The sequence below is a fragment of the Puntigrus tetrazona genome, chromosome 10, assembly GCF_018831695.1.
Source record: "Puntigrus tetrazona isolate hp1 chromosome 10, ASM1883169v1, whole genome shotgun sequence".
Lineage (NCBI taxonomy): Eukaryota > Metazoa > Chordata > Actinopteri > Cypriniformes > Cyprinidae > Puntigrus > Puntigrus tetrazona.
The window spans coordinates 5,517,739-5,545,588 of NC_056708.1; the positions used below are offsets into that span (position 1 = coordinate 5,517,739).

The window sequence follows — 27,850 nt, forward strand, 5'->3', positions numbered from 1 at the left end:
GTGCAGTGGACCCTAGGGTATCCATCGTTCAATGCGCATTTACCTCAGCATTAATTATGAATGTGTCTCCATTTGACCCAGCATGCACTGGGACCTCATACTGGGAACTGTTGAACATGACTGCCTACGCAGTATTACGTGTGCGTAAGTATTTGCGATCTTGATGAAGGTGTATGGAAATATTTATTGGTTTAAAAAGAATCCCATGAAATTTTGGTGGTCATAATTATAACCCGTACAAACAAAAACAACATGTGGCAAATTAGGGGATCATTAATTATTTAAGCTTCATTTGGTAAAGCCTAATTCTGCACATGAGAATTATTAGTGATAAACGTGTTTTTTTCCGCTTATTATTATTGATATGCAGACTGAATTGTTATTACATACAGATTGTATGACCTCATTTAATTTAGACAGGAAGGATTAAGATTACAGCTAAAACTACTGGGCATGTGCGCATCAATACAGCATATTTTTTTTTTGTCATGCTATGTACAACAATAATACAACAGTATAAAAAAGTAACTATTGTTATTGCATAATTGTAAGGGGTAGAAATGTATTAATTGCTTCACTTCCCACCTTGATCATTTTTAATTATAAACATCAACATTAGGTTTCCCCTATTGGCCAAAAACTTTGAATATCAAAAAGCGAGTTTTGTCAAATAAACGTTAAATATATTTTATATGATATTAACTTTTATTAAGTATCGAGCTCTCTGGAATACTTGATTCCGATTGGTCCTTTGAGAAATTCTGAGAACTGAGTTGAACAGTTTTATTTGTTGTGTGAATGCACGTAACTAATTATTTGCAATGTCTGTTTGACCATTTTTTTTTGTTTTTGTTTTTATTTTTAAATTAAAAAGGGGTAATTAGGTTAGACGCCACATTAATTTAAGTGCGTATCAATAGGACGAGGTTTTTGTTTTGATTTGGCCCGCAGAAATGTACTTTGGCGTGCATATAATACTCAACTGGTAGGACAAGGGTTGTGTATTATGTATTATATGCACACGTCAAAGTCAAATTATGCGTAGTTTAGGCCTAGAATTTAGATTTTCACTTTTTATTTGGCGTACTAATTACACATATATAATGTATGACTAAGTTCTGACTAAGTTCTATAAGACAGCTTCGACTGCATGTCAAATGCAAGTATGTCAAATGAACAATATATAATGGGACTCGTTTTTGTAGCCAAATCGGTATAGTGATTTAATATAAGCTCGTGCACATCCTGTTTTCTTAGATATTCTTAGTCGATTAGTGAAAATATTGCAATGTAATGATCACAACCCTGAAATCAACTAGACGATGTATGCACATTAAAGCAGTTTTGCTTCCATATTCAGTGTATTGGCTCGTCTCGTTTCCCAGCGCCAACGTCATTTGAACAGACCAATGAAACGTCTCCTTTCGCAGGCTGAAAACAAGTTCCACGAAGAGGATCGAAGAATATTGGATTCTCGCGAATCTAGCGGGCTGGTCAGCTGAAGCAGCAGGCGCAACTTTTTTTCCCCCCAGGCTTGTGTTTATTTACGCGAGCTGTACGGCGCCCAGAGCGAAGTTTACGCTCCAGAATTCAGCACCGGAGCTGTCCAGCTTCTCAGCTCGCGCCTCAAAACGACGCTGTTTTCTCGGCTGCGGAATATTTGTTTGACTGGGTTACACACACCGTGCACACACTGACCGCCGCGATCACACTACGCGCATAGCGTTCATTGACGGAAGCGAGCCTTGAAATGACCGCCGGCAGCGCGTGAGGGGAGAAGAAGAAATCGAGTCCCGAGTACCGGAGCACCATCCCATTTCCTTCAGGTTGGTCTTAGTTCTATTCTAACTGTGAGTACTAACTAAATCAAGACGTGGTTTTTGCAGTCTTGCGGGACGCGTGTCGAACGCAACGCGCGTTTAGATCGCTTGACGTGAACGCGCGCAACTTGCACGGACGTAAATTTCACGAGACGGATCATTCACGCATCAGTTTCGTGTGGGTGTAGAAAAATACCCCCCGTCTGTAACACCCGATCTAGGTCAGCGCCGTTTTGGCGGGCGTGGATGAGAGCCGTGCATTATATTGCATCATTTCCCACTGTGAAATGTAACGAGGCTGGGGTCTGATAGCCAGGTGCCAGACTTTACGCGGTAACTTTTGTTACGCTGACACCGAATGTCGCACGTGACGTATTTAGAACGCTGGATGCGCGGTCAAATGTTTCGCGCGGTAACTTGTGCGCGCTCCTCTGAGCAGTACTGCAGAGGTAAGTTTTTCTGGATCAATTGCAGTCTCTTTGTGAGACCCTTGTGCATCACTTCTGACGTCACAGTCCAGGAACGAGCAGGGTGTTATGTAGTAGTCATTGAGGAGAGGAAGTCAGGTGCCTGCGTCCAGGAAACTCGCACACTTGGGGAAAATCAAGTAATATTTCCCAACATCATTTATATAAATTTTATAGATTCCATAGAATTGAAACTGTCAAATTTTCTTTATTACCGCATTTTAATCATTAATATTAATATTAATATATATATATATATATATATATATATATATATATATATATATATATAATACCTGCATAATAGTAATAAATAATAACAATTGCATCATTATCATCATCATCAACAATAACAACAACAAACAATCGTTTTTAATAATTAATAATCTGATTTTAAATATTTTGTATTACCAAATGTAACATTGTTTTATAAATAAATAATATTATTGCAGATTTAAATAGTTTTGTAAATATTACTTCCTGCAAAATAATAATAATAATATTAATAGCAATGAATTAGATTATACTAGTCTTACTGCTATACTATCATCAACAACAGCAACAGCAACAACCACAATAACAATAATAATATTTTTGATATTATGAACAAGCTATTCATATCAGTTAATTAGTTAATGATTTGTATTTAACATCTTGAGTTGAATATCATTTATAATATTAATAATAATAACAATAATAATACTTTGTTTTATGAATTTAAAGCGGATTTAACCAGCACTTGATGACAGTGATGATAATGCTAATGCTTATGCTAATAATAATAATAATAATAATAATAAAAACATAATGAAAATAAAGCTGGTATAATCCAGGGGTGACTGAATTTGATCATTCTGCATTTTATCTTTTGAACCTTTTCAAAATCACACTTTGCATGTTTATGACACTTTCTCTGTTATTTCACATTTGAAATATTTCATCATATTCTATTCTTGGCCTTTCTAGTACCATACACGCTTGTTAATCACTATGGTGCAATATTACCATTGCTCAGTAAATCTATTTGACACGAACCCCCACTATTAGCCTTGTCCTACTTCTCCACCTTTCGGTGCTCAGTTCTCTCCTGTCTGCCCTCCTACCCACAATGCACCATGAGTGTCAGCTCTGGAACCCAGCAGACACTCCAGGTTCCCTCGTCTCTCTCACAGCGCTCATTGTCACCTCCTCTCAGAAGAGTGCCTGGCACAGACTCAGTGCCTGACAGGAACTGAATGCCAACGTGGGGGCTCCTCTCTCTAGAGGCATTTACATTCAAATTCCTCCACATTGCAACGCCTCCGTGCCCATAGGCCAGTGTGCGAGAGGAATCTCAACTCCCCGTACTCATAGTCGGGCCAGCGTACTTTGCTTTTGGGCCACCGAGTGTCCAATGTTACGCTTTATAAGATGCGATTGCATATATGCGTTCATCAATGTCCCCGAAGTGCACAAGCCAACATTGCGCAGATTATGTGTTTTATCACTTCGTTGCTCATTAGTGTTTGCAAAGAGCGTTGGCGATTTCATTTTTGAAGTTTGGCTGTTTTTTTTTCCTCCTCGGTGGGTGTTTGTGATTCCAATCACTGGCAGAAGGTGGCCTTAGTGAACTCGTTAGTGTGATTAGTTCCAGGCTTTTGGGGATGGGATATTCACGTCAATGGGAAGCATTCCCATGGAAAAAAAAGAATGCTTTGTCGCTGTCCTATTCACGGAACGGTTCCCCACAGGAGCAGCGCATGAAAGACAGGGTTTGTTGGGATTCAAGTCAGGGACAGCTTGACAGTGCGAAGCCGATTTGTGAAACATGGCATTACAATAATATTAAAGGAAAAAACAACGGCTGGCGAACGTGTAGGTGCAAAGCATCCGAAACATTAGCATTCAGAAGTTTTGCTGTAGGAAACAAGCTTCTGAAATGTTTCAGTTGTTGAAAGACTACAACTAATTAATCATTTAAACGGATAGTTCAACTTTCTGTGTTAATTTAGTCATCTTTGTCTTGCAGCATTCCTTTCTTCGACAAAGGAGATGTTTTCACGCATGTACGTGATTTCCTCCCATATTTAAAACTGTGTAAGCATGTGAGGATTATTCAGATTCATGAATTATTTATTCCGATTGCCTTTCCGAACCAAATTTAAAAAAAAAAAAAACTGACTCAAAGGAGTTATTTGCTCGCAAATCAGCTCGCTGCCACGTTGACAAAATATTTAGCTTATAAGCTACTAATAAAATGATGTATTGTAGATGTTATTCTTTCTTTTTTATTTTTTGTTGACATTTTTGGTATATTGGCAAATGACGCACCGATATCTGTGCAGAGATAGATAGAATGATAAATAGAATAATAGAATGAAAGACAGAATGATAGATAGATCAACAGAATGATAGAACATTAGAACGATGGAACGACAGATATATAGATTTAAGTAAGATTCTTAATTTAAATGAGCTTTTCTAAATAAGATGGCTCACTAAATCAAAGTTTATGATATTTTTATATTATATAAGAGGGTGAGTGAATATTTAAGGAATAAAAAAAACATATGCATTAATTTAATTGAACTCTTAGAAGAAGCAATGGTTACTTTCATACGTAAATGCGCTAAAGCATATTCTACTGAACATCTGTACAGACAGATGCCTCACACAGAATGATAATTAGACGCCACAGTGTCCCCGGTGTCCTCACATAAATTGCCTATAAACTCCAATTCGCAGCTTCGCTTTACGAGACGCGATTTCACACAGCACACGTATACGTCAAGCTGATATTGAAAACAAGCGCAGATATAATAACCGGCGCTTCTCAGGATGAATGCGATTTAATTATCATAAAAGAGTAATCTGTCTACAGATGGGCCACACTGTATATTTCGAACACCGACACAATCTACGTATCAAAAACACTACACATTTAAAAAAAAAATAGTATATAGGTAAAATCAGTTATTCATTGACGCAAACTATCTCTGCTTAAGTTCAGGACCATGTGATGGGACGTGCCGAGTCTGAGTCAAAAGCCAAGTAGAGAGACGGAGCCGTGTACATACGCGTCTCCCCTCAGCCCCCTAATTCATTTCTTTTTCAGGAGAGTCGTCTAAATGTTTCAGGGAAATATAGCTGGCCTGTTAGCGAGCTGCGTTAGTGAGACAGCCGCTGCCCAAAATACGCTGCATCCTTTGAGCTCATGGGAAAGATATACCCACTCTTTTATTTCTGTGAGATTTGCTGACTTGGTGCAACCTTTAGCGCAGGGACCTCGATTTTCCCCTGAGGAATAAAAATAGACAGCCTTATGTATGAATTCAGTTCAGTGAATATTGTATTTTCTTGTGTAGGCATTTTAATAAAGAAAAATGTATTTGATGTTTTCTTAGAGGTCTCCACCTGTAAGGCTTTTTACTCAACCTTCATGAACTATCGTGATGCTTTATTTTAATTGGTAGTACGGTATCTTGATATTCAGCGGATACAATTGAAATCTTTCAATCAATCAATCATTTTTATTTATATAGCGCTTTTAACAACACAAGTTGCATCAAAGCACTGTACAGTATAATGTAGAAGAGTACAATGACAAGTTACTTTACCAGTGGATGTAGGACAGCATTTACGTCAGTTTAATAAAATCCATTCTGTGAATCACTAACCTCGAGGAGCCCATCTGTTACTGAAAAAGCACTTCCTCAGGTGCCAATCGCTACAGACCTCCATCTCCATATTCAAATGAGCGATCGACCAATGTGGGCTTTTTCGGTGGCTGATTCTCTAATTATTACATTTAGTTCTCCTCAGTTCTGACTAAGTGGTTACAGCTTTTGTGTCAAACTCGCCACGTAATAAAACATTAGCGAATCTTTCATTTACAATTCGCAAGTGTGGTTCGGAATACAAATAGCGTTCTTTCTATTTCCAGAGGCAACATCCTTGCAGAGATTTAAAGTGATAGTCACAGAAATGAAAACGCCATCTTAGGTATATATGACTTTCTTCTTTCAAATGAATACGATCGTAGTCATTTAAAAAAATGTCCTGCCTGACCAAAGTGAATTCATGATCATTCATAAGCATTTTACGCAAAATGTTGTTATATAAAATGTACGATTACTTACTATTTACAGGCACTAAAACGCATATAATACTGATATGCTTCCAGCGCCTAAACATGCGAATATTTTCAGCGCTTCAACGTACAGATCTGACATGTTGATCATTTGAAATAGATCCTTATGAATATTGCAATTGGGGCATTGATTTAATTATATTTGTTGTTTTTAGTTTTCAAATATTTCAAATATATTTGTTGTCAAACCAATGATCCTGTTTGCAACTGCATTATTAAACTGTTTACTTAATGTGAAATGATAACATTTCATTCTGTGTGATTTCCGCTTCCAGCTCGTTTCCAAAAATAGACCTTTATATTGTTAAACAAGACTTCGCTTTAAGCCCTTAAATGATATTTCTGCAAAAGTTTATCCTTTACTTGTCGTTTCCGGTGAGGTGTACAAATGATGCATGAGTTCACAAAGAGAGGATTGGGAAAATAATCTGGATAATATTTTCACAGATTAACAACATAAATTCTGCTCTGCACCTTACACAAACCTAATGTGTTCTGCCAGAGAGGACTACGGCTGCAAAACATTGTCATTTGGGTTACTTGGTAATGCTTGTGGATAGAGGCCGTTATTTTGAAGCTCCATAAATTGGATATATCTGTCATGAAACTAACCTGTGCGTATTCTGGGGCTTATCATATGTCCTCTGAATAGATCAATGGGTTTGTGACAGAAAAATATTTCTAGTTTTAAAATTATTACAGAAATAACCGACTTTCATTATTTTTTTTCTGTGCGAGTGCCGAGTTCCGTTTCTTGGATGACTTCAGACTCAACATACGACATACGACGTAAGTCATGTCATAAGTCGAGTCATAAGTCATAAATTCTTAAAAACTCTGATTGTCGTCTGAAAGAAGAAAGTCGTATACACCTAGGATTGTTTGGAGTAAAATATGCCGTAATTTTCATTTTTGGGTGAGCTATTGCTTTAAGGGGTCTAAAAATCTAAATAGCTTATTGATAAAATGATGAAAATGTATGTTTTATGCTTGTAAATTAATACCTACTTATAAAAATGAGACCAGGCTGGCCTGGCTCTTCTAAGCTCTTATGATGACAGTGGTCGGGATTTTGAAGCCCCAAAAAGTACTTCCATCATCGTAAAAAATGGTTGACGTAGGCATATATAACATAAGTTATGAGGCAATTTTAATTTTGAGTGAACTATCCTTTAAGAAGAGAAAATAGTCAGTATCTGATTGTTTATTGGACATTTTGCTTCAAAATTTTATTTTTGTAATTATTTTATTTTGTATTTATTTTTGGTTCTTTTTCTGCCGTAATACATATAATTAACTTAATAATTTTTTTTTTTTGCTATAGGCAACTTTACTTTATATCATACACAATATTAAACAGGAAGGAACACACCACTTTTTTTTTTTTTAAATAGGTTAATTTTCCAACTACTACTATTTTTCAACGCAGAGTTAAACAGTTCAGTTTTATCGAATACATTCAGCTGATCTTTGGGTCTGGCAATAACACTTTTAGCGTAGCTTAGCATAGATCATTGAATCCAATCAGACCAGTACCATCTAGCTCTAAAATTACATTTTTCCTATTTAAACTCAACTCTTCTGTAGTAACATTGTGTACTAAGACGGACGGAAAATGAAAAGCCATATCAGCCTAGAAAATCTCAACTTTTCATTTCTTGTGGATCTTGGAACACGATGTAATTACAGAAGTCTCGATATAGTCTCGAAATGGATTTAAAATGGCAAAACTCAAATGGTTAACTCTAGGTAAGTTGGAAAATGAGCCTATTTTTTTTTTCTTCAAAAGTGGCACGCGACACTGGCATTATAAAGAGAGCCCAAAAGCGTTTAATTTATTTTAAAATGATGTATTTGCATGAAAACGCTAAATATATAAATAAAAAGTCTAGTTCTCAGTTTTGTCAATTATTTTCATTGAGTAATTCCACTGTTCGGCAGTAATTGCTTCCCATGCGTCTGAAAGCATTGGGCATCAATGGAATGAGCATGTTATAATCTGTGCTGAGAATTTAGGGTGCAGTGGGATTTCTAGCCAGAAGTCATTTTCATAAGGGTTTCACGAAGGGATTGACTCAGACGTTATTACAGGGGAAGAGATTCTCATCTTTTATTCTCCTCGAGGCGACCCGTGATGACCTCTCGTTCTTCCTTTGCCTCTTGACTCTGAGGACTCTTCATCCATCACTGTATAGTCACAGTTTTACTTCTGTGTCACAGTTTTAGTTCTAGCATCAGTCTGTTCACGCATGGTCTGATGCATATTGCTGTCTGAAATCACCAGTTCTGTGAACCGATTGTCTGGCTTCTCGCAGTTACCTCCCCTTGGGTGTTCAGGTCTGCTGGGAAAAAATATTGCGCTCACACTTTTTCCAGGCTGATGCAATGAGCTCTTCCAATGAGGAATGCATGCTTTCAGATTCACCTGTGAGAATCACCAAAAATAACCTGTGGTCAGTGTTGTTGCATAAGCTGCCAAAGTGGACCAGGCTTCATGGAGACTTTGTAACATTGTAAGATTTTTGTAATATCAAAAATGGGTATTTTGGTAACATTACTTGAACACACAGATTACAGCCGCGTATGAAGCTTTGCGAAGTTTGACAGTCAGTGGTCTCGTTCAGTTTATTTAAATCAACCAGCGCTAAATAAATCAGCTATCTAACATGATTAAAAATAAAGAAATCAGTTTAGAAATAAATCAGATATATGTTGATATGTTGATTTTAAGAATCAAAAAAGATAGAGATAAGATTCTTTTATTTATATGCATTTGTTACAATAATTTTAAGACGACATAATATGACATTATTAACATTACAATTTAAATGGCAATTAAAAAATATGTTTTTCTTCTGTCATCATAAATGGCAATCCTGATTTTTTTCTGAGAGATTGCTTGAGCATAAAATTATTATTTGCATGACAAGCTTAAATATTAAAGTGTTTTATCCATTTGGATTGACTGGATTATGGAATATAGATATTTACGTTGCTACAGAAGCTGGTTTCCACCATGGAATAACAATAAAATAATTTTATCCTTTAATTCTGACGTCTGATTCATCAGAATAGTGCATTTATATTTCTGTTCACAACACAACCAATAAAATGAGTGAAATTCCACTTTTAGTTGGTACCCGATTTAAATAAATATTTTTGAATGTTTATTCTATCACCCTAAATCCTGACTGTTTTCTGAACGGTTGCCTGACTGTAATTTAGCTAAAAATGATCATTTTGCCAAGCTACCCTTTTAAAGTAGCTTTAAAGTAGCTTTTCCACATAGATTGCAATTTCTTTTCATCGATTTAATAGAGATATAATGCTGTTCCCAGACAGTAATATATGCAGTTTGCTTGCCGGCTTTGAGTTTGTGCCTCAAAGATACGCATTAATTAATTCGGTGACAAGACATTAAACCACACCTCCCTCAGCCAGCTGATGTGACATCTATCAGAACACGCCGAGCTGTAACAGGGTAAAATACATCGTACAGCCTGGGGTAATTACTGCAGAAATCTGTGTCACACCCAGGCCTTTGATGAGACGAGGCTCAGCGCCACCTCCTTGATTTCCCTCATAATTAAAGTTCATTCTCAGACGCTGCCTATAGGGACAAAAGCAATATTACAGCGTGGCTTGTTTAGGAGGGTGCAGAGAGAGAGAGAACGCGATGGGTCAAAGCTTGGGTTGATGGTTAAGAGTAAATGGGGAAAGGAAATATCCATTGAAATTCAGAAGCATGCTGTGCTTTGCGTTAAGAAGGCGAGAGAATGCCAACGGAAGCAGTTTCACACCATTACCCTGATTAAAGGCTGAATGGATGGGGCGAGCATTCGAGATTATCTGATGTCTGGACAGGCTAAACCACATCTTCAGGAGAAGATGGATTGGACCAAATCAAATGCATCAGATTTTCCTTTTTTGTGTGTTTCGAACAGGGTCGGAAAAAGTTGAATTCGAGAATTGTCTTGCCTGTAGTTAATGAGTGCTAGAGGTCCCCTGAAGCACCCTGAAAGCCACAGCGTTGTTCGATGGAAGATGGGGTGGGACATTTTGAAAAGCTCGCCCTCTTAAAACAGCCAGTAGTGTTTTATTGATATTTGGTCAAAGACAATTTCCTAAAGACATCAGTAGCACTGATGTAATAAAAAAGATGTCATTAAACAGATAGTAAAAATATAGCGTCTGCCGTGGTTTACACTTTCATTTGAATGTGAAATTATATAAGTAAAAACTTCAACGTAAGGTGGGATTCATTGAGATTAATCATGATTCATTTCTTTTTAATTGATTGACGGCACTTATTTGTATATAACAATTAAAATTAAATGACATTATTACAATTATTAAATTCAGCAAGGATGCATTAGATTGATACGCAATGACAGTAAATGCTATTAAATTTTTAGGAAAAAATATTTCAAATAAATGCTTTAAACTTTCTATTCATCAGAAAATCTTGAAAGAAAATATATGGAAATATATGGTTTCTATGAAGCAGCACAACTATTTTAAACATTGATAAATATAAATATTTTTGAAAGGTCATGTAATTCTGAAGACTGGAGTTATGATGCTGATCATCATAGGAAGAAATTAGAATTTAATATATAATTAATAATGAATGGTTATTTTAAATTGTAATAATATTATTCACAATGCAGTAGTCAACAAGTGGATCAAAAAAGTTCAACAAACTTGTCCTAAGCCAAGAACGCATTTGTTGTAGTGTAATTATTGTATTTCATTAAATGTATAATTTATTTATTTACAAATAGATATTAATAATAGTTAATTAATACTGAAAGTTATTTTGTATTCATAAAAACTGCCAATATGGCTATTATATGAATTTATTTGAAGTTTTAATTCTACTTTCCTAAAATCAAACTATTATTCTGTGTTCTAGGAATTGGTCTAAAAATTGCAAAACGTTTTAGGAATTAAATTCTAAAGAGTTTTGAACGTCAAACAGCCCTGCTCGTGAATCACAAAACCTAGCGATCGAACAAGTCTGCATTGGTTCTGCCGCAATCTCAAGTCACCACATGTTTCCATTAGTTAAGATTGATGATCTGTGATGGCAGCAGACCAATACGAGACACACCAAGCCTTCCAGTGATCAATCATATCAGAGATCTGTGTGAAGAAAACGCTAGCGAGGTGGTTTGCAACACATTTGCTGTGGTTCACGAAATCTGCTTGATCCAGCATGTGGGCGTATTTTGCCAGAGCAGTGATTTAGAGACAAAGTCGATAGAACATGTCTTGTTTTCAACCTTAATATTTGTTATGCAATGGGGTGCTAACACCGACGCACAAGCACGAGAACTGCCTCCCTTTGCTATATTAATATAATGTAGGATTTGAAGCTTAACCCGCTGAAAACAGCAGCACTGCTGATTGCTTAGCCTGAGATGAATCAATAATGTCTTATGGTAAAAATAGCCTTTGTTGTGTTACTATATTGCAGCCATGGGTGTGCTGATGTCCAAGAAGCAGCAGGTGGAGAAGGTGCAGAAGTGCAGCGCGGTGGTGTCGGCGTTTAAAGACGGTCTGAAGGACCGGGCGGCCCCGGCGGCCGAAGAGGTCGTAGCTGAGAACGGGGACGAATCTGCCGAAGGATCCCAACAGGCGAACAAGGAGCGTACTGAACAGAAAGACAAGGACAGCAAAGCAGGCTCATTACCAAATCAACAGGCCTCAGCTCCGCTCAGAGAGGAGCAGAAGGCCAATCAGGAGGCTTGGGGGCGGCTCCGCGATGGGAAGGGGGTGGAGCCCGAGGATCTAAAGAAGGCACATCAGCTCACTCCTCCCGCCTTTGTGAGGCCAAAGAGAGAGGTCAATGACGACCAACCAGTAGACGTGCCGCTTGGGCAAAGAGAGCAGGTAATATGGCTGAAATAAAATTATTTGAACAATTTGCTTTGTACACATTGCAGCCCATCATGAGTGGGTTTACTGTAGAATGGAATTCTTTTTCTGACAGCATAATTTAATGTTATAATTTAGAAATGTATAAGTTTTATAGTTTTTGGGAGGGGTATATATTAACATAATTTTTTTTGGAATTTGGTGGAGTATAATAACAATCATTATTATCATTATTACATTTAATTATTGTCTTAGTTAAATATACTGTACATTTATTATAATTACTATTATTCTATTCTGTATACACCAGATCTCAAAAAGATATTATAGCAACAAATCAACTCTCTTAGTCTTCATATCTGGTCATTTATAAAAAACAAACAAACAAACAAACAAAAAAAACCCTATACTTATACCATAACTGTACTATATCGTACCTGAGATTGAATAGCTCACCTAAAATATTAACAAAATAGTCTGGCTATCCTTCTGTCAGAAAGTGGAGTGGTTCCGTTTGGAGGTTATCCTTTCATTCTGAGCTCTGTGTTGCACATATGTGAGAAAATGTCAGCAAGCTGATCCCAGCTCAGCCTAAATGGCAGCTCAGGTTTGTTGACAGTGCGTGGGCAGCGGGTATAGGCAGTGCTGGAGAAACCCGGCTGGGCGAGCTGCGCTGGCGTCTGGGATCAGTCCGAAATTAATTGGGGTCACCGAAGCTTGCGGTGACGGGGCCAGGCCTCATCGCAAGCTGTAGAAGAGCCTCTCCACACAACTCCACTCAACAGAATGCTTTTGTTTACCTGCAGTCTCTCTCTCTCAGCGGAAATAAAAGACATAAGAGCAGGCAGAATGAGATGCAATTTGGCTCATCTTTGCGAGTTATGTCTAGATGCATTTGCCGACGTTGAAATATGGTTCAGGAAAACGAATAAACCAACAGGCAGCACTGACATGAATAAAAAATTGAACAGCCGGTGAATATAATTGTGAGAAAGAAAGAAAAAAAAAAGCAAAGGGGAATACACTTCATCTTAGATTTTCTTAGATTGAGTAGAAATAAAAATTTAGGTTTTATCGAAACCAAATTGATTTGGTTTTACCATCCATCAAGAGTAGGAGAACGTCAAGAACTATAATGCTACTTAGCATCAGTTTGATTTTGGGAAGAAATTGAGCACATTTTAAGAAAATGTTGAGATTACAGGAATGGAGAGATAGAATGGTAGCATTGTAAATTGTGGTCGCTGTTACTGAAATAAGTGAAATGAACTTGCAATTTATTTAAAATGCTTTTTGTAAATGCATCATAATAAATATTAAGGCTTTTCAAAGAGTATTTTTTGTTACACACACAGATATATATGAGAGTGAGACAGAGAGAGAGAGTATATTATTTATAAGTTTTAAAATTCCACTTTTTATTTTCTACTTTTTATACTCTTTTAAATATTTAAAATATTTTAAAATAATTTAAAATATTCTTTTATTGGGCTACATTATTTAACATTTTAATATCTAAAGAAAATATATTAGGTATTGTATGACTTATAATTAAATATTATTTATTTTAATAATTAATTTAAATTATATTTACAATTAAATTAAATAATAATTTTTATATTTATTGTATGTTAATAATTTTTTTAAATTTGTGTTTACAAATAACAATTATTATTATCAATAAATATTTTTGAATGATAATAAATAAGTTTGAACCAAACCATAGATATAATTTCGGAAAACTAATTAATTTGGCCATAATTAAGTATTTGTCGGTCCAAAAATATTTTCTCTTCATTGTAATCAGTTGCTAAATTTTGGACTGGTTGCTAGGGTGTTAAAAAAGTGTGTTAAAATATAGTTTTTCAGTTTAAATCTTTTTCAAAAGTTGCCAAGGCAAGATTTCTAAAAAAAACATTTAAAAAATAATTTCAAAATAATAAGGCAATCCATAAATGCCAAAGAGCTATTTTTATCGTTCACAGACAGTAGAGGTTCACTTCCAATGCAGCAGTTAAATACCAATGGGTCGTACTGATTCAGATTCAGAGGCTCAGTAGCAAGGTGACGTCCTTTGGCTCTTGTGATCGTCCCGCTTCTAAATACAGCAGCTCTCCCCCGTGCTCATATCACAGTCCTCACCCTCCTCAGAGACACATGTCACAATCTGAAGAGCAAAGACTGAGTGTGTCTGGTGCCTACGCCAGAATAGGGTGAATTATTCATCTGGAATATCTGACAAGCGTTTGATTCCTGCTTTCCTAGTGCACACGATCCTTAAAAGAGATGTTTAAAAATCCAATTTAAGAAGCAAATTAGCGAGTTACTTCAAGCTGATTAGGCAGCAGTGGTTCTGGAGCTAAAGCTAATTTTAACGCTCGGTTTCCACGTTCCACGTACTTTCACATTTGAATTTTTAGCTGTGATTGTGAGTTTGCGTCACCCACTCCAGGAGAAGCAACCGTCCGTGAGTCATCACAGCTCCTGTAGAGACGCTCGGGACTGCAACAAAAGTCCTCGGAAATGATCTAAACTAAACTACAGTTTTGTATCTGCGCGTTTACGGGGCTTTAAAATGTCTGACCCTGAGTTGCATTAATGTGACAGCTCGTCAATAGTTATGTTCGGTCTCCACGGTCTGCCTCTGTCGGACAGAGAGGAAGAACAGCACGGAATGAGATGAGTTTGTTAGACAGTAGACTCCATCCGTGATGGACCACGTTTGTTAAACACTAACTAACTAAGTAAAAAGGAGCAATGCTAGTAATATTTTAGCAGTGTTGTTTTGGAAATAGTGTAAACAAGTTTTTTTTTTTATGATATCCTAGCCAAGCTAACTTTCTAAATTCTCTCATTTGTAGCATCAAAAACTTTTTTATATAATATTTATATAATATTGTTATTTTAGTATTATTTGTAAACAATTATATTCATTCATATATTGAGTAAGCTTTTATTTTTATATTTTTTCAGTTCTCATTTTATATTTAGCTTACATTTTAGTTATTTTGTTATGCAATATTTGCATTAAATTAAAAATATATTTCAATTTAATTTTTATAAATGCTTCTATACGTTTTTTGGCATTTTTGGTGATTTTAGTTCTTCAATAGTTCTTTAGTTCTCTAGTTTCTTCATTTAATTTAATTTAATTTCATAATTGAATTTAATAAAAAATTAGTTACCTGTTTTTAATTTCTGTTTATTTTTTGTACATATTTTCAAACATTATTTTTTATTTTATTTAAATAGATTACAATAACAACAAGAAGAAATCAGTTTGTCTTCCATTTAAAACCTTTTTTTTTTATCTTAGTTTATTTTTTGTATTTATATTATTTTAGTCATCAGTTTGACTTCCCTTTAAACCATTTTTTAAATGTATCTATCAATTTTTTTATTATTTAATTTTCTACATTTATTTTGTATTTTATTTAAATAAAAAAATAATACAATAACAACAACCAAATTGTCTTCCCATTAAATAATTTAATTTTTATTTTATTTTAACAACATCAATTTGACTTGTCCTGTGGCATGATCTTTGTAGGAATGAGATTCGATTTTATTTTTATTTTATTTTAAAGTTATTGCTGCACATTAATGTTTATAAATGATGCCATATTTTATTTGCTATTTGCTGTAAATTAATTTTGATTAAATTAACATTTGATCAGAATGTATTTATATATAAGTAGCTTCAATGTAGGTCACATTTTGTTATTAGCTTGTGATTATAATGGTTCAAAAAAAGAAAAGCATGAATAAATAAATACATTATCCTATGAAAAAGAGGTAGATGTTAATTCTGCCTATACGGTTTGATTCTGTCACAGTTTAGTATTTATGAAACTTGCGATTAATTTCCCTTGTGCCATCAGTAGAACCTTTTCTTGAGCTGCATTCATCCAAGCAGCATGACATCCACATATCATGACATAAAAGTAAACCACATGCAGATTCAGCTGCACCATAGGAGACTTTAAATGAGCAGGGAATGTCAAGGGAGATTATTGCTATATTTGGTGACCTTTAAGGGAAAACAGCTAATAGAGGGAGGTATAGAAGTTTGATTGTAGAGGTGTTGAGTCACCACACTTCCTGTCACATGTTTGCATTTTCAGAGTTAGGGTGATTTATCTGTGTTCTGCCGCCAGCCCGTGAACGACGAGATGTGCGAGGTGTGTGAGGTTTGGACGGCAGACGATCTGTTTCCCTGCCGAACGTGCACGAGGGTCTTCCACGACGGCTGTCTGCGGGAGATGGGTTACCTGAGCTCTGAAGCCCTGCAGGAAATGAGAGAGACGGCCCACACCACCACCGGCTGGAGCTGCTATTACTGCGTGAGTGCCCTCCTTCACGAATACGTGCATACAGATATACTTACAAGCACATTTCCAATTACTAGCTGTGTGCAGCTGTCTCCTAGTTATTACAATAAATGTCTTTCAGTCCGCGGCAAAGATAAGAGCGGGAAGAGCGGCTTTATTTATATTTATCTGTGTGGCTGGCTTAAAGAAACAGAAATTGCAGTGACCTACACGGTTAAAAAGAATTTTAACTGTAAAACAACTGAAAATTCTACAGTAAAAACTCTTCAAGAGACATTTCGGACAATTTTACAGTAAAATACCATTTTTGGAAGCGCAAAAGAATGTAACAGAATTTACAGGGAAAAAGTAAACTGATGTTACGTTTAATTTCTTTTGCAGTTTCATGATTCCTCTTAGTTTTTCTTAGCAGTTTATTAGGGTTGTATGTTACATCTTGTTCAATTAATGTTTATTTCATTTTAATATCTTACCATGTTGTTATTTAGGGTTTGCGTGAATGACACTGTGCACCTTTTATAAGGTATTCAACAATTTCTTCTCTTCCTGCAAACTCATGCAAAAGTTTTGTGAGCAAAAATGTCAATAAATGTATAATCGGTTTTATGTCGGCCAACGTGACGAATTAGCGTGACCAACTTGAACCCGTTTGTGCATCTACAAGGGGAAATGTTTTAGCCCCATGCAAAATTCCCTATCGCATGAGCCCCTTTCCACCTTCGGCCCAAACTTTTCTAATTTCTTAACCGTGCCACTACAAGCCAATCCAGCCCAGCGGGTATGGTTTAATTTTCCACTGTTGGGCTGATAACAGAGCTTGCAATACAAATACTCCAGTCCTTGCCACTCTGAGAATTCTGGGCCGAGACGGTTGTAATCATGCGGCGCCGAACCAAACTCAAGCCGAAACATAGCTTACAGTTACCGCTTGGCACGAAGGTGCAAAATTGGCTATGGATTTTTGATGAAATGAACGTATTTGTAACATTTTCTTAACTAAATATCTGCAGGTTTTCCTCTTTTTTTATATACCTATACAGCAAGAAGTGCTGACAGAGTAATCACCAGTATATAGACCACCTGTTGGTTAGCGTATATCCACAGATCCTTACCCCACAGAGCTCCTCCCAAAGGTCAGGGTGAAGATGAGCATGTCAAGATGATTGTGTTATGCTAGAGAGTCTGGGCTCTGTTCGAAGTGCTCTTTCTCTCTGCGTCAGAGGAGTCTGGCACTAAAATTACAGAGTGGGCTGTCAAAGCATACGAGCGTCCTTCAAAGTGAAGTAGAGCGCTTATCTCAGTCGTGCAGGCTGCTGATGCTTAAATCATTTGTCGAGAGTGTAAGACATTTTTCGAGGCTGCTGCTGCCACACGCGCTCCAGATGCCCTCGCTGGTTTCCAGCTAGACTCGCACCCCTCAAATTGGTTGCATCCCATGCTGCATTGCAAACGTTAACAGCTGTGGACACATCCCTTGAAACAATATGGGAAGCACCCGGTTGTTGTCTGGCTCGCGTTTCCTTGGAGGGTTCATTCACAGCTTATGTGTCTGTTTTTCTCACTCTGCCCTCGCTACGACCTAATCCACATGTGCGCGTAAGCGTGTGTATGTTCAAGCTGGGAATTGCACTGTAGAATAATGCTTTCAAGGGACACTGATGTTTTGTTTTATGTAAAACCATTCGATATCTTCAAGTGTATTTCGGCGCATTGGGACGAGCTAAGACTTAATTGGAAATTATAGTCGGCATGGAGAACTGTAAGCATGAAATTTAGCATCAGTGAGTGTTAGCGAGAAGACCGTGGTGTAAAATTAATTAAGAGTCCAGGCCAGGTTGTCAAACTGATTTTGGCACTTGGCGTCAAACGCAGGCTTTGCCATTCAATGGAATCAGCACTGTGATTAGCCATGTGACAATTTAGATAATTGCAGACCTTACCCATCCAAAAACAACAATAAAAGAGCTCAAACTGATATGACATGCACCTGGTGTGAAGATACGCTCATAAAGATGATGCCATGGATGATGGGGAACGTCAACAATGATAATTGTGCTAAGGCAACATAGATACAGCCAATAGGGATATGCTGTGTATTGTTTTGCTAAATAGCTAGCTAGCTGTACTATTCGTGTGAAGATAATTAGGTGATTTTCTCCCTGTCTTGTTCTGACATCTTTCAAGGTTTGTGGTTCGAAAATGTCACCCAGCAGCGAAGCTTTGTGTGGAAACTGCGGTGTTGTTTTCTCTGTCTGGTCTCTTGCTTCTCCAACTGTGCTTGTGTTCTTTATGCTAGTTTCATCTTTTGGATTTCCTGTGAAAATTCAAATCTCTTGGAGTTTCAGCAAACTGAAACTTAAAGGGATAGTCCATTTAAAACTGAAAGTTCTGGCGTCATTTAGTCATCCTTGTGGTACAAAATGACCCAAAACATTTACACAAGCTTTAACTTATATCAACTTATTCTACTGCAAAGTTATTTATAGTTAGTAGAAAGTTGACTGTCAATATATAACCTTTTTCTTTTTCTGTTACAAATCGCATATTCCTCCATTAAAGAGAATGAAGCATGATCCACTGCATGTAAACAAAGCGCAAAGCATGTGTATATTTACTTACTGTATTTCTGGGTCTGGGAACATTTCAGCTGTGTTGCTGTTTATGCAGGATCGGAAAATTTGTGTTTTGAAGATCAACGAAGGTCTTACAGATTTGGAACGACATGAGAATTAAATAATTATTGACAGAATGTTCATTTTTGGTAGAACTACTTTTGGTAGAATCTTTAAGTTGTGTGTTTAGAATAGATTGCTAGCTTAAAACCAGGTATTGCACACTAGTAACTACATTTTTCTGAACCTAACCATACTGTCATGGTGAAACAAAGGTCAGATTTATAATTATTTGGTGAATTTTCACAAGTTACTTTAACAGGAATTTGATTGAGAATTTCACTGAAAGGCTGTACGGTATTTTGCATTGCGACACATTTCAAGATGACGCAAATTTGTGCATTTCATTTCATGATTTAGGACTGGACATTGTTGTGGTGCCATCAGCAAATTTATGTCGACATGATGTAATTTTCCTGAGGCTGCATAGTCACATGGTGTTTACTGGCTCCAAAAAAGTGCCCATAACCATGCACCCGTGAACAAAGATAGCAGATTTCAAATCACATCCCTCCAGGACATCAGAGAAGCTACAACTGAGATGCGAAGGCAAGACATTGCATCTGTGTACCTGCAGAGACCACCATGTATCCCACCACACGCTAAGCGTTGTTTATAACACCTGTTCCTCATTTTGGGGTCTCTGACCTGATGAGAATGGCTCGTGGATAACGCAACGTACATAAAATCTCATTTCAATGAACATCTTTAGAAGGGGGTGGTTCCCACAGTCCCCACTGACAGGAAATGGAGGTACCTCTGAGATGTACCCTTCCCATCTGCTCTAGCGCCATTGTTCAGATGAGTTCTCATCAGGCTGGGGAAAGCTGATTGAAAATACAGCTATTCCCAACGCTGCTGGGCTCTGACAGCGTTCATTTGAAGGCAGAGCTTGAGCCAGGAAAGAAATCTCGCTCTGAATTTGATATGAAAGGACAAGCCGTCATTTGATCTGTGAGAGCTTCTTCCTGCACTTCTTACACCTCAAACTCATTAGGTTTCCTTAAAAGCCGAGTTAGTCAGGTCGTTCATTACCCTTGGTTTAGAGATTGTTAGCCTTTTTAGAAAGATAAAGGAGGGAGAGAGAGATTGAAACACCTGCTGCTGGAGATAATTAATGTAACTGTGTTTTAAGGCTCAGTCTGAAGGGCCCTGAGGCTTTGTGCAGGATGTTTTTCTCATTAAGCCTTTTTTTCTTACATCTTTTTATTAGGGTTGTCAGTGTGTTCATTTAGAAACATTATCAAGAAACAGGCCACGTTTTGCAATATCCATTCTATGATTTATTCATCGGAATAATGTTTTTTTTTGCAATTATAAGAAAGGGCTTTTCTCTTCAAATATTAATGTGACTGAGAATTGGATTACGCAGTAAATATTGTGAATAGTAGTGATTGACAACTATGTCTCTAACTGAACATTAACATTTTTGAGATTGAATAAATGTTTTTTTAAATCTAGTTCTTAGTCTAAATGATATGTTCTGGTGCTGGATAATAGTGATTTGAATCAATAAAAAATCTTAAATATTTAATGTAGGTATTACACTCGTTAAACAAACAAACAAATGAAAAATGTTTACAATTGAACAAACAAACTAATATACAAGTCACTGGCAGGGTTGCCAGGTTTTCACAACAAAACCCACCCAATTGCTACTCAAAATCTAGCCCAGTTGCTCATTCTATACCCAGAATTCTATGGGTACCTAAAATAAAACGTTGTTTACCTAAATAAGGGGCTAAATATCATGTTAATCAGGACTGCTTCAACCCACGGCAACAGTGGTAAAGACTTTCTTTTCTTGATATGCAACACAGGTCACAAAAACTTCGATTTTTGTCTCATCTGTCCACAGGACATTCAGCTGATATAGGCAGATGGCTTTTTAATCTTTTCACGATTTTCAATTATGTTTTATTATCCTATATTTGTGTTAATGCACAATGCATCTTCCTGTATTTGTACCAATACTGAAAATGAATTTCCCGTTGATACAGTTGTTTCGATAGCAAGGAAGCAGTTATAATCAAATATTCTCTTTAAAGTGAAGTGTCTGTTCTACCAGAAGCAAAAGACTCTTCCTCTTCCTCCCTCAGGATAATGTGAACCTGCTGCTTACCGAAGAAGAGATGTACAGTCTGATGGAAACCTTCAAGCAGTGCAAGATCATCCCAGGTGTTTAAATATGTCTTTGTGCAGTAAATTAAGGAAGCTAGATTTACTAATTCATCACGTCAGTACTGTAATTAAGCCTGACCTGTTTTCATTGATTGATGATGCAGCAACTCTCTTCTCACCTACTTTCTGCTCAGAGTCGTGCCTGGTGTCAGATGAACTCCTGCAGTACAGGCACTTTGTGACCAAGCAGCTCTTCGAAAGAGATTTGACCGATGAGGAGGAAGAGGAGGTTCTGGCCCAGTTTGCAGCTCTGGATCCAGACAAGAAGGGTCAGATCGAGTGGTCGGACTTCCTCTACCACGAGTCACTTTCAGTGCTGCAGAAGTTCCGGACCGAGGTAATGTGGGACATGAACAAATTTAGCTTGTTGTGTTTTTGGAAACAGCATTTTATTACAGTACACACTAAAGGAAGGCTTTATACAACTAATTGTGTAACTATTGAAATTGTTCAAAAACACAGTGGAAATGATTCCGTTTTTTCTTCAATCCAGAATTCGCTGGTGAGAATCCTCACAGCGAAGGAGAAGGATCGAGCACGGGCCGTGTTTCAGAGTATAGACCAGGACAAAGATGGGATCATTACTGCTGGAGAAGCCAGAAAAGCCCAAACCTCCTGGTTCCACAAGATTAACAAAGAATCCCAGTCCTGCAGTGTCAGGTGAGCTGAATATATGAGAGCTATTGAGGCTAATCATAGTTAGCGCGACATTTCTGAACGATTCTCAATCACAGCCACTTACATAATCAACAATAAACTTCAGACACTTGAAAACCATTTCAGAGACTCGTCCAATTTGCCTGGCCTCTGGGAGCAACAAATCGGATCGAGCTTGGCAGTTTTTATAGCCATGTCTAGCTGCCAATGCCTCCACGAGCCGCTAGCCAATGCTAACCGCCATCACTTTATTAGCATGTATCCCTCATCTCTTCTCATGAATTACTGGCTAACTTTGCATTCAGGAACTCTGCCGAGAGAGTATAAATCATTTACGCAGTCCATTTGCTGACAGTTCTGACTATGGGATTAATGCATAACGTAAATGAGATGATATAACTGGTGGGGTAAGTCATCTGTGGAAGGGAAGAGGAAAGTTTCTCAATGACAGGCTAAAATCAGGGACAAGTACTGACTTTGACAAAGCGCTCTATGCCAGTAATATCATAATTCAAACCTTGCTCCGAGAGCCCAAAAGTCAGAATGATGTATTTTTGCAGTGATTTGTGGTGTAAAATTGAGCCAGGTACTTCGAATGGATCATTTGTCCTTCTGAATCCTTCATTCCTCAAGCACCATCACCCAGAAAGAAATGTCACAAATGTGATGGCTTTAATAGATCAAATCTTTCTCCTAGATAGCAGTGAGTTTAAATGGGGACCTTAAGTTAAATCTTTCATTTATATACGTTTTAATATTTCATTTAATCACTAACTTGTGTTTATGTATATTTCTATTTAACTAAATTCATTATTAAAGAATTAGAAACATTATGTGCATATGTTTTATGTCAACAGTTGCCTTACTTGTGTCTATTTTTGTTTATCCTAATGAATTTAGGAGAAACAGATAAATCTGACATTTCTAGAATTCTCATAATTGTTTCTTTTAAATTCATGAGCTATAAGTAACAACTTCTGGGAAATATACTGGTAAATGAAAAAAAGTGTTAGAAAGAAATATGCTTGATTTATTTTGATAATTGTGATTAATCACATCCAAAATAAAGATGTAAAGAATGTAATTTTAAAATAATTTTAATGCAATTTCTTTAAAAAAATCATACATACCCCAAAGCTTTAAATATATAAATGGTTTGATTGACTGACTTATCAACATATTTCTGAATTCAATATTTGGACAGTCTTTTTTTGACGTCATCCTCCATGCTATTGTTTTTTTCTTTTTTTTAACCAATCATCCCATCCTTTTCACCACTGCTGAATGTCCATTTGCCCTGCAGACTCATGGGATTGTGTTCCCCTTTGTTCAGTATGGGGTAAGTCACTCGATCTGCATGGGCCTCCCCTGGAAACATCTCACACCGTTCCCTGCCATCATCATTATACTCATTATATTCATTATCACCTCAATTGCTAAATATTCCATAATGGAGGCCAAGGAATCAGAGGCTAAAAATATCAGAGCAGAATTGGGTAGTTTTTGACTGTAATGGCCGTTCTCTCAGCCGCTATTGCCGTATTAAATGAGATCTTGCCCTCCCATTATCAAGATCAAAAAGAGGGGCTTTCATTCCCCTTAGAGAAGCCCTTAAGGATTTTTTTCATCAGTTTTAAGGAGCACAGCAGGTTAAATGAGCGCCTGAGTGTGCGGGTGCATGGGGTTGTGGGTGTTTGTGTGTATGTTTTGGTGCTTTTATGGCATGACTAAGCTTGCATCCTAATTTACGCTCATTAAAATCAACTGAGGGCTTGAGATCAAAGCAGACAGTCTCGACTCTGAGCGGTCCCAGTTCTGGACAACATGTTTGGGTCGCCGTTCAGTGCTCTGGTCACGGTTGCACTCAGTTTTGCTTCACATGCCATTGAACTTAATTGCAGGAAGTTCTTGTTTCAAATGAATTTATTTCAGTCAGCAAAGTTTGTCAGATCATTTCAGTGTACAGAATGGCATGCAATATTTGTGAGACAACTGTATATATACCATACAAGGGTTGTGGGCCATTCAGAATTGAATTGAGAATGCATTTCTAATTCCAATTCAAGTCCTGAATGCATGTTTCTGCTCATGAGTGAACTAGTTTTGTCTTGCCAGTGCTTGGGTGTCATCTCTTGGGGCTGTGAGGTGTCATGAGAACGACGAATTAGAGTTTGAAATCCCAGAGACTGTAGAAGTGCCGCCTGCTGTGAGCTGTCCGTTAGTGTGTGTATGTCTGTGTGGGAGAAACTGAATGAAATCGCGTGTGTTTCAGCTTGCTTTCTTCATCTGCAGTATCAGCCATGTAGGTCCAATATCTGAGAGCAGTCCTGCCAGTTCCAGCAGCGAGCGAAGCAGAGATAAAGCCTTGGAAAATGATAACAGGTTGGTGGGTGTGTGTGTGTTTGCTTGTAAACTACAAATGTGTTGCTCAATCTCATACAATGAAGTATGTGATAAAATAAAAAAATCACATACAATAAAGAAGAGATTTGAGCCATGTAGGCGCATCCTACCAACTGCAGGTTACATACTACATGAGTTGTGTTGTGTAGTATGAGCGCAGCTATGAAAAGACAATGACAGATAAGAAGAAATCTTGTTGTGTAGTGTGAGCAACTCAATGATTCGGCAAGTCTTTAAATCATGTGTTAGCTTGCCATTAGCTAACAAATAGCAAATATGGCATAAAAACCACCCAAAACACCATACACTAAATAATGCCCTGTAAATCAACCAGAACTCTGTAGTTATTACCTAGCAATATCTTAGTATCCACCTAGAATACTCTAGGCATCACCTAGAATCACACTACCAACCATCCAGAACACCCTACCAACTGCTAAGTAACAGCATAGAAACCACTCAGTAAACTCGGATAACAATGCCCTGCCAAACTCTCCAGTAGTCATCTAGCAATGTCCCAGCAACCATCTAGTAACAGCGTAGCAACAATAGTTCTGACAGTTCTGGAGTGGAGCTCTCAGACCGGCATTCACGCAGCTAAATTTAGAAATTTTGCTAATTACGACATGGCGTGAAACAGCTTTAGGTAAATACTTATAACACACGTCTTGTGGCTGTTTATAATTTGACTTTGTGGGTTGATATCTTACGGTAACGTTTTCCAGACCCGTTACCTGGGCCAACTTCCTGCGGGAGAGCGCCATCTACATCCTTGCTGCGAGGCCCAACAGCCCAGCCATGCACATCCGCTTACCACTCTAACCCTGGCCACATAGCCTGAGACTTCCAGAGGGGCTTCCCGGGTCCAGATTCACAAGAGAGCGGCGCTGAGGACTAAACTGAAAGTCACACGAGAGTCAAACGCTAAAGAGTACGCCACCACACGCTAAGACTGTACAAGGCATCGACGGATTCTTCCTCTAACGACACAATCTAATAGCGACACTGACAAATTCAACGCTACTGAATAGCACATCTGTCACCACTTCTTGAGCTTTTTACGAGCTTGTATGGTTTCCGTTTTTGTGACAAAGTAACTGTTTTGATCAGAGAAGCTGCTGCAAGAAACACCGTCAAGCATTGTGTTTTTGATGTTAACGTGTTGTATCATTTTTGAGTTGGGTGAGTTGCGATCGATGGATCCATGCGAGAGCAGTGGTTGAATCATTGCTGATCTAATTTCAGTCACCACAAAATATGAATATAATATAGTGGGCAGCAGTTGTGCCATACAGGAATTAAAGTGAGATGCTATGATATACTATATACAGTCTATATACATACAAAATGTATTTATTCCCATACTTTCAGGGATGGATTATGGACTAGGCCAAGGAGCTTCCAGACTGCCAGGGGCCTAAAGCTGTGACATAGGAAAACAATTGAAATTGTTGACAGACAACCACTACCACTAACTAAGATACTGGATATACTAAAAAGGTTTGCATCAGTTTGAATTTTCACTTGACAACGTGCGTGTCAGAATTATCAGAAGCTGTAATTTTTTTTTTTATATTGTATTTTATATTGTATTTCTATGTGAAACATGATAAGGAGGCGGAACTTAATTTTAGCTAGATTGTGAAGTACGATCTTCATTTCTAAAATTCAGTGAGCTGCCAGTTTAGGCAGTATTTCAAGGCAACGTGGGAATGTTTCTGATGCAAAATCTGTATAGGCAGCATATATTAGCAAATTAATAGTGAAAATCGTATAAAAAATATTTGTATGTAATTTTAAAAATGCGATTTTACCCAGTATTTGTATATTTATAGCTAGTTGAGTTTTGATTTGTTAGCTAGCAAACGTTAATTCCAAATTCCATTGAAATTTAACTGAGATAGGTCTTATTATAATTATCATACTCTTTAAGGTAAATCATTTTAACTTATAATACTTATGATTAATTAAATAAAATGACTTTAATTAAACATAATTAAAATTAATTATGTTAACCCATATTTGTTTGTGTGTATGGGGTTATTAGAGAGTTGCATTGTTAGCATAAGCTACATTTTAATTACAAACCAATTTCTATTGAAACTAATTCAATCGAGTCATAATTCTGATACTTTTAAGGTACTTTATTTTGATTAACACTATTTTAAAATCGAATTAAATATCTAACTTATTTATTATTTCACCCAATATGAGTGTTTTTTTGCGTTTTAGAGTGCTGTTTCATTAGCTTAGCATGTTGCTAAAACTATGTTGCAAAACTATTAAAATTGATTTTGAATCAAGTTTCTGCATAATTATCTTCTTTCTATGATAACTCATTTTGACCTTCAAGTATGGATAAGTATGGATTGCCCAAATATTTGTTGTATATTTTTCTACCTAAGTGTTGTTAACATAGCATCATGCTAATGCCAAACTCTAAAATCAACCGAGTCGTCTAAATCCTACGTGCTTCATTATTCATAATTGAAAATAAATTCAATCATGATTGAAAATAAAGTCAGATTGGTCACTTTTAAGGTATCATGTCAGAATTATGTCTTAAAGCAGCTCACTGGGCTGAAATAAAAAAAATAATAAAGTATTAAAGTAGCAATTTTGGAATGCAAAGCTGCTATTACAATAAATAAGATCTCATTTAGTATTTCTTTAATCCCTGGGGAAAAGGTAACAAAGTGGGGCTAGTAGGTCCATAATCCATCCTTGCATACCTTGTGTCATGACCTGTTGTTTTATTTTCATTTTATTTTTTTTTAACTTGCTTGTTATTACACTTTACTGGGTCTGTAAAAAAAATGTAACACCTGTAGAAGTGACATTATTCAGTGTTGAGCTAAAACAGCTGATGCAAACATATAACCTTCCCAAACACACACTCAAATTCTAATTTAAAGGCCTCAAAATGTTGATAACCGTGTTTAGGACTGACTGTCTAAACAAAGCTGACCCAGAGACCTTCCTCCCTTGTTTTTATTTATGTTGAATTTGTTCTTAGATCTGGTGCAGATGAAAACACTTTCTAATATCTAAAACCTTTTATTCATAGTTGTTAATCATGCACACTTCGGTAAAATGCCACCTGGCTTTACACTCATTATATCAAACTGTATGAGGGATATGAAACATGTCCGCTCTTGTTTATGTGGTCATATCCACTGTACTGTATTTGCTTATAGAACGTTTGTGTTGGGTTGGATTGCTCAAGGCGGTTATTTGAAGGGACTGTGCAATACTCTGAGTTTTGCTGGTAGTGCTGAAAATAAATGCATGATGTTAACTTCAAAAATTA

At 36.9% G+C, this 27,850-nt stretch overlaps 1 protein-coding gene across 3 annotated transcripts; it reads left to right on the top strand.

Moving 5' to 3' along the window:
* Window positions 1–1,429: 1,429 nt before the first annotated feature.
* Window positions 1,430–27,850, top strand: phf24 (PHD finger protein 24). Of its 3 annotated transcripts, XM_043251116.1 has the most exons (9): window positions 1,433–1,826; window positions 11,896–12,311; window positions 16,454–16,639; window positions 21,399–21,477; window positions 21,615–21,817; window positions 21,974–22,140; window positions 23,441–23,476; window positions 24,430–24,519; window positions 25,266–27,850. In XM_043251116.1, exons 2-9 carry the CDS (start codon window positions 11,898–11,900, stop codon window positions 25,360–25,362), a joined length of 1,272 nt encoding a protein of 423 aa, XP_043107051.1. In that variant the 5' UTR covers window positions 1,433–1,826; window positions 11,896–11,897; the 3' UTR covers window positions 25,363–27,850. The 3 variants fall into 3 exon arrangements, with proteins under 3 accessions (XP_043107053.1, XP_043107051.1, XP_043107052.1); XM_043251118.1 differs by lacking the exon at window positions 11,896–12,311 and having other exon boundaries at window positions 1,430–1,826; XM_043251117.1 differs by lacking the exon at window positions 23,441–23,476 and having other exon boundaries at window positions 1,436–1,826.